This window comes from Salvelinus sp. IW2-2015, unplaced genomic scaffold (assembly GCF_002910315.2).
Source record: "Salvelinus sp. IW2-2015 unplaced genomic scaffold, ASM291031v2 Un_scaffold3472, whole genome shotgun sequence".
NCBI lineage: Eukaryota > Metazoa > Chordata > Actinopteri > Salmoniformes > Salmonidae > Salvelinus > Salvelinus sp. IW2-2015.
Window position 1 is genome coordinate 101691 of NW_019944752.1, and position 7611 is coordinate 109301.

General features: G+C 43.6%; 1 protein-coding gene across 1 annotated transcript; it reads left to right on the forward strand.

Annotated features, from left to right (window-relative positions):
* The first annotated feature begins 5106 nt into the window (after positions 1-5106).
* Positions 5107-5873, forward strand: LOC112075929 (uncharacterized). The gene has a single exon (XM_070441126.1). The coding sequence runs from the start codon at positions 5211-5213 to the stop codon at positions 5856-5858; it is 648 nt and encodes a 215-aa protein (XP_070297227.1). The 5' UTR covers positions 5107-5210; the 3' UTR covers positions 5859-5873.
* Positions 5874-7611: the final 1738 nt, after the last annotated feature.

The window sequence follows — 7611 nt, forward strand, 5'->3', positions numbered from 1 at the left end:
TTACAACAATTACTGATGATTGGCTGAGAGAAACTTATGATAAAATGATTGTGGGGGATGTCTTGTTAGACTTCAGTGCAGCTTTTGACATTATCAATCATAGTCTGCTGCTGGCAAAACGTATGTGTTATGGCTTTACACCCCCTGCTATATTGTGGATAAGAGTTTACCTGTCTAACAGAACACAGAGGGTGTGTTTTAATGGAAGCCTCTCACATATAATCCAGGTAGATTCAGGAATTCCCCAAGGCAGCTGTTTAGCCCCTTGCTTTTTTCAGTCTTTACTAACATAATAGTACCTTGTTTGAATAGGTATTGAGTTTATTATTGTTATAATTATTTGGTATTAGATTTAAAAGGGGATTGAATTGTAATGTTGTTAATGCATTTCTTTTTGAAGACATTTTTATTTAATGTGAATAAGTTGGTTTACTTTTAAGTTTAAGTTTGCCCAATAGGGTCGCTGTTAAGCTGTGGCCAATGGGAGAGTGGACCTGGTTAACGGGAGGTCTGGAGAAAAAAAAGAGAGGGAGATGTTGAGAAAAGGATGGACGTGTTACATTTGGACCGTCGGTGAAGAAAAATGATAAAAGAAGACGACAAAACTAGAACAAACCCATACCAGAATGAAGGGAAATACCGATTTTTATTTTATAAGAGAGTTGTTATAATTTGTTAAGACTTAGTAAAGACTGAAGCTACTGTCTCATCGTGGAGGTATTGACAGCCTTGAGGTTAGCCTAGCATCGTGTGACACCGAGAGAGAATTGCTTGGGAAAGCTTAACGAGTTCATGTTCCATGGGATATCGGTTACGGCTAAGGAGTACTGTCTGCATTGATAGCGGTGCTTGCTGTGGATGTTGTGAGGAAACCTGCAAGGAGGAACTGCCATACTTCACTGAAGGAATATCTACAAGTAGTTAGTAGCCACAACGTCAGGTGCTTCTGGACTTTATGTGTCATCATTTTTCTTAACAAAGAGCTGCAGTTTAGTTTCAAGAGTGGGTGGCAAGGAATAAAGTTAGCCCTAAATATTTCCAAAACTAAAAGCATTGAGTTTGGGACAAATCATTAACTAAACCCTAACCTAAACTACATCTCATAATGAATAACATGGAAATTGAGCAAGTTGAGGTGACTAAACTGCTTGGAGTAACTCTGGATTGTAAACTGTCCTGGTCAAAACATATTGATACAACAGTAGCTAAGATGGGAGAAGTTGTCCATAATAAAGTGCTGCTCTGCCTTCTTAACAACACTATCAACAAGGCAGGTCCTACAGGCCCTAGTTTCAACCTTCTTAACAACACTATCAACAAGGCAGGTCCTACAGGCCCAAGTTTCTACCTTCTTAACAAACACTATCAACAAGGCAGGTCCTACAGGCCCTAGTTTCTACCTTCTTAACACACTATCAACAAGGCAGGTCCTACAGGCCCTAATTTTGTCGCACCTGGACTACTGTTCAGTCATGTGGTCAGGTGCCACAAAGAGGGACTTAGGAAAAATTGCAATTGGCTCAGAACAGAGCAGCACGGCTGGCACTAAAAGTACACGGAGAGCTAATATTAATAATACGCATGTCAATCTCTCCCTGGCTCAAAGTGGAAGAGAGATTGGACTTCATCATTACTTGTTTTTGTAAGAAGTGTTTACATGTTGAATGTACAGAGCTGTCTCTTTAAACTACTGGCACACAGCTCAGACACCCATGCATACCCACAAGACATGCCACCAGAGGTCTCTTCACAGTACCCAAATCCAGAACAGACTATGGGAGGCGCCACAGTACTACATAGAACCAGACTACATGGAACTCTATCTACATACAGTAACTAGGAAAGCCAGTAGAATTAGATTTAAAAAACAGATAAAATATACACCTTATGTAACAGCGGATACTGTGAAGCAACACAAACATAGGCACAGACACATACACACACACACACACGATAACATGCGCACTATACACACCACACGATAACATACACACTATACACACATTTATTTAGTGTTATAGATATGTGTAGTAGAGTAGAGGCCTGAGGGCACATGCTTAGTGTATTGGGAATTCTGTAATGAATGTAAAAATAAAAACTTTACATTCAAACGTCTCTCCTGTGAGTAGTGACCCGTAACGTATGTTTCCTGAAACCAGTCACATCTGTGGAATTGTTTGAAGAAGGTCACACCAAGGGTCATTTTGCTATTTGATTTTGGAATTTTAAGAAAGTATTACAAAATAATTGTTAATAAAAAAATATTCACTGATTTCAGTGATAGGGACACATTGAACAACAGTCCTTACTGCTATTAGCCAATAGAAACACATTGAATAACAGTCCTTACTGCTATTAGCCAATAGAAAACACAATTGAATAACAGTCCCTTACTGCTATTAGCCAATAGAAACACATTGAATAACAGTCCTTACTGATATTACCAATAGAAACACATTGAACAACAGTCCTACTGATATTAGCCAATAGGAAACACATTGAATAACAGTCCTTACTGCTATAGCCAATAAAAACACTTGAACAACAGTCTTACTGCTATTAGCCAATATAAACACATTGAACAACGTCCTTGCTGCTATTAGCCAATAGAAACACATTGAATAACAATAGTCCTTACTGCTATTTAGCCAATAGAAACACCATTGCATAACAGTCCTTACTGCTATTAGCCAATAGAAACACATTGCATAACAGTCCTTACTGCTGTTAGCCAATAGAAACACATTGCATAACAGTCCTTACTGCTATTAGCCAATAAAACACATTGCATAACAGTCCTTACTGCTGTTAGCCAATAGAAACACATTGCATAACAGTCCTTACTGCTATTAGCCAATAGAAACACATTGAATAACAGTCCTTACTGCTGTTAGCCAATAGAAACACATTGAACAACAGTCCTTACTGATATTAAGCCAATAGAAACACATTGAATAACAGTCCTTACTGCTATTAGCCATAGAAACACATTGAATAACAGTCCTTTACTGATATTAGCCAATAGAAACAACATTGAACAACAGTCCTTACTGCTATAGCAATAAAAACACATTGAATAACAGTCTTACTGCTATTAAGCCAATAGAAACACATTGAACAACAGTCCTTACTGCTATTAGCCAATATAAACACATTGAACAACAGTCCTTGCTGCTATTAGCCAATAGAAACACATTGAATAACAGATAGTCCTCATGCTATTAGCCCATAGAAACACATTGAAATAAACAGATAGTCCTTAATGCTATTAGCATAGAAACACATTGAATAACAGATAGTCTTAATGCTATTAGCCCATAGAAACACATTGAATAACAGATAGTCCTTAATGCTATTAGAACCAATAGAACACATTGAATAACAGATAAGTCCTTACTGCTATTAGCCAATAGAAACACATGGAACAACAGATTCACTACATGGAACAAACAAAGTCCCCAAAAACACATCTAAAGGAAGTTTATTCTGAAGTGCGATCCTAAATCTGAGAGATATAAGAAAGATCAGGAAAGATTTGGTACATGTATTTTACCCCTTTATTTTTGGCACTTAAACTGTCTCCATATATACCTCCATTAATGAACCAGGGTACCTTCAGTCTCACCTTTCCACAGAGGTCATATTAGGGGTAGCCCAGACTGTTCGGATGCTACAGACGATTTCGTGAGAAGATCGATTTCGGGATGTCTCCTGGTCTGACAAACCCCCGCTCTGACAAACCCCCGATCTGACAGACCCCCGCTCTGACAAGACCCCCGCTCTGACAAACCCCCGCTCTGAACAAACCCCCGATCTGACAGACCCCCGCTCTGACAAACCCCGCTCTGACAAACCCCCGATCTGACAGACCCCGCTCTGACAAACCCCCGCTCTGACAAAACCCCCGATCTGACAGACCCCCGCTCTGACAAACCCCCGCTCTGACAGACCCCCGCCTCTGACAAACCCCGCTCTGAACAAACCCCCGCTCTCAAACCTAGCTCCGGTTACCTTTCACCGCAGATACGGAAGTGTAACATCGGTGGATGAAGTGGATTGAGACACACCCAATGCAGATATCTTAAATTGACAGCTTTATTTTGGAAATGTTTATATTATGCTAATTATGTTTCGGGGGGGGGGGGTGGCATCGACTCTCGTGGGTTAAATGGCTTCATTATAAAGATCTGTTTACACTTGATTACTATCCAGATACAACTGTTCCCTGTCTYCCTCCGGAGGTGGGAGATCTGATCACAATCAGATCACAATGCAGCTTTTAATCGTCCACACCAGTCTAATGTGAGCACAGTCAGAAATGTGGACAGAATCAGGACAAACGATGTTAGCAGAGGGTATAAATGGGTCTCTTGATAAGCAGTTTGTATCGTCTGTGGTGATTTCAGACTATATGCTATGTGGTGATTATATATTGTCAAGGGTTTGCCCACCTGCACACACCCTGCATGGTGCTATGTGCACATTCCAAATAGCACCCTATTCCCTATATAGTGGCCTACTTTAGACCAGAGCCCTATGGCACCCTATTCTCCATATATAGTGCACTACTTTAGACCAGAGCCCTATGGCACCCTATTCCCCTATATAGTGCACTACTTTAGACCAGAGCCCTATGGCACCCTATTCCCTATAAGGCGTAGGGTATCGTTGGGGAGCCTACATGCTCTGTTCCCGTCTGTACCAGTGTGTTCACTGTTCATGTGTATTTTACCGTCCAGACCAGATCTCATACTTTATCAAGTTGTTTTCACTTGTTCATATACAGGATGTCACAATGATGTCATACCTTCTTTCCTTTAATATAGTATAGACGTGCTAGGTGACATCTCCAATACTGTTATTATTATCGGCTAATGGGGATCCTAATGAATCCAAATCAAATAGTTACGTGTGAAATACCAGCCATCATTAAAGTCTTTATAACCAGGTCTCCTTACAAGCAGCCAACATGTATCACCTGAGACCGGGCTGCTACTGAAGGATCAAAGTTCTGTCTGAGTTATCATTGCTAGAGCTCACTCATGCGCGTAACCAGGGGGAGGGGGGAGAGGGGAGAGAGAGAGAGCCCGTTGCACCCAGAGCGAGAGAGACCAGTGCGCCAACAGACAATCACCAGTCAGTTAGTCGCTGCAACCTGGTAACGAACAACCCTCCCCAGTCGGCCCTGAACATTCAGAGAAGCGGCCAGCATGGAGAACTTGTACGAGACCGTAGCGGAGGGGAGCGTGTATGAGCGGCCCGACAGTCCCGCRGAGGCCAAGTATGAGAACCAAGGAGTTATCTATGAAACACCCAGTGAGGTGGAAGACGCGTTGCACAGAGAGGAGCAGGTGTACTCCTCCCTGAGAGGGAAGCGATCCTCGCCGGACTACATGGACACCAGAGACCCGCCGGAACAGACAGCAGCACCGGCAGCAGAGAAAGATTGTTCTTCGTCATCCTTCTCGTACGGCAACAACGAGGAGGATYAGTGCACGGTGGAGGAGATGAAATTAGCAGCAAAGGTTGAGTCTGTGCTCCATGTTAACGGTGATGGAGCTGGCTCGAGACGATCATCATCCTCCTCCTCTTCCTCCTCCATGCACGAGGGCAACCTGCAGGACAGGCTGGTGGATGCCTACAGCCACAGTGAGAAGAGTCTGAGCGACAAGGAGGAGGAAGAACCGGTGGACTACAGTCTGAAGACCATCGAGACTCTAGAAGCCGTTACTCTGGACGAGGACAGTGCCACTCCTGATGACCCCAATGCGCCCGAAATCTCCCTGTTTGTCAAGGTAAGCAAGAGGAATAACTTTCTCAAACTGTCTCCAACTGTCTCAGAAGGGATATTCATATAAACAACCGTGGAATAGTATTATACAGTGTAGGCTCCTAGATAAAACAGGAATGGGATTAGGCAGATGTTTCTCAAATCTGTCTCAGAAGGTAGCCTAAGGAATTGGGATTACACAGCTGTTTCTCCAACGTCTCAGAAGGTAGGCCTAGGAATGGGATTACACAGCTGTTCTCCAACTGTCTCAGAAGGTAGGCCTAAGGAATGGGATTAGACAGATGTTTCTCCAACTGTCTCAGAAGGTAGGCCTAGGAATGGGATTACACAGCTGTTCTCCAACGTCTCAGAAGGTAGCCTAAGGAATGGATTAGACAGATGTTTCTCCAACAGTCTCAGAAGGTAGGCCTAAGGAATGGATTAGACAGAGTTTCTCCAACAGTCTCAGAAGGTAGGCCTAAGAATGGATTAGACAGATGTTTCCCAAACTGTCTAGGAAGGTAGGCCTAAGGTAATGGATTACACAGCTGTTTCCAACATGAAGATAGATCGTATACAGACCATATACAACTTTAACACACGTTCTAGACGTATATATATACAACTGAGGAAGAGGAATATATATAGGCCAACATCATCTGTGTTTCTCCAACTGTCACACAACGGTTTCAAATGTTTTCAAATGTCGCTGGTCTGAGGGATAAAGGTGATGTTTAAAACAGCCATAAGAAAGAAAACATTGACTAGAGCCTGTGTTAAAGCTGTATATGGTCTGTATACGATCTATCTTCATCAGATAGTGTTTTTCAGGGAAAGACAGAGTCATTGAGTTACCGTGTAAGATTGACCCGTACCCTCCTCACCACTCTGTAGTAGTCTGAAGGTCGTTAAGGTGTGGCTGTGTGAGTGGTCATCCCCCCCACATGGACTTTGCTATAGTAGGCCAGACCGCGGCCCTCACAGCAGCCCATGTCAGCAGGATAGGCCTCTGCCCTCACAGCAGCCCATGTCAGCAGGATAGGCCTAGGCCCTCACAGCAGCCCATATCAGCAGGATAGGCCTAGGCCCTCACAGCAGCCCATATCAGCAGGATAGGCCTAGGCCCTCACAGCAGCCCAAATAAGCAGGATAGGCCTCGGCCCTCACAGTAGCCCATATCAGCAGGTGAGGCCTCGGCCAGGGCTATTCACATCCGAGCATGGAGGTCCAGACGACAGCAGGTTTCCTGTTCTACCTGATAATGAACCCACCTGGTGTCCCAGGTTTAAATCAGCTCTTGAAATAGAGGGGAAGAATGAAAATCAGTGGTGGAACTGGCTTCAATGCCCAGATGTGAAAACCCTTAGTCCCACAGAACYTGGAGTACACGGTGGCTATAGAGAGTTCAGCGAGGCACTTGGCCCCAGATTACTGTTCATCAAAATGTTCCCGTTCTGTGTGTGTAGAGCAGGAGCTGCTGGTTGATTCCACTGTGTCTATAGCCTCTGTACACCGTCTTTGACTTTGACAAGCCCCGGAGACGGCCATGTAATCATTAACTATAGTTCGCTGTACCACCATAGAAACAAGAGGTGAGCCCCCCCACACACACACACACGCACACGCACACACACACACACACCGGCTGTAATCAGTGTTTTCTGTTCTAGCACGGTCACCCTGATGATTGAGCAACACAGATTAACAGAGGGAGAGGTTTGAACAAGAGAGTGGTTGGATATGTTTGAGTCTGAGAAAGCCCAGATATACAGTACAGTAGCCTCTTACCTATCCCCTGCCCTAGCCCCTATCCGCTAACCCATAGACCCTATCCCCTATCC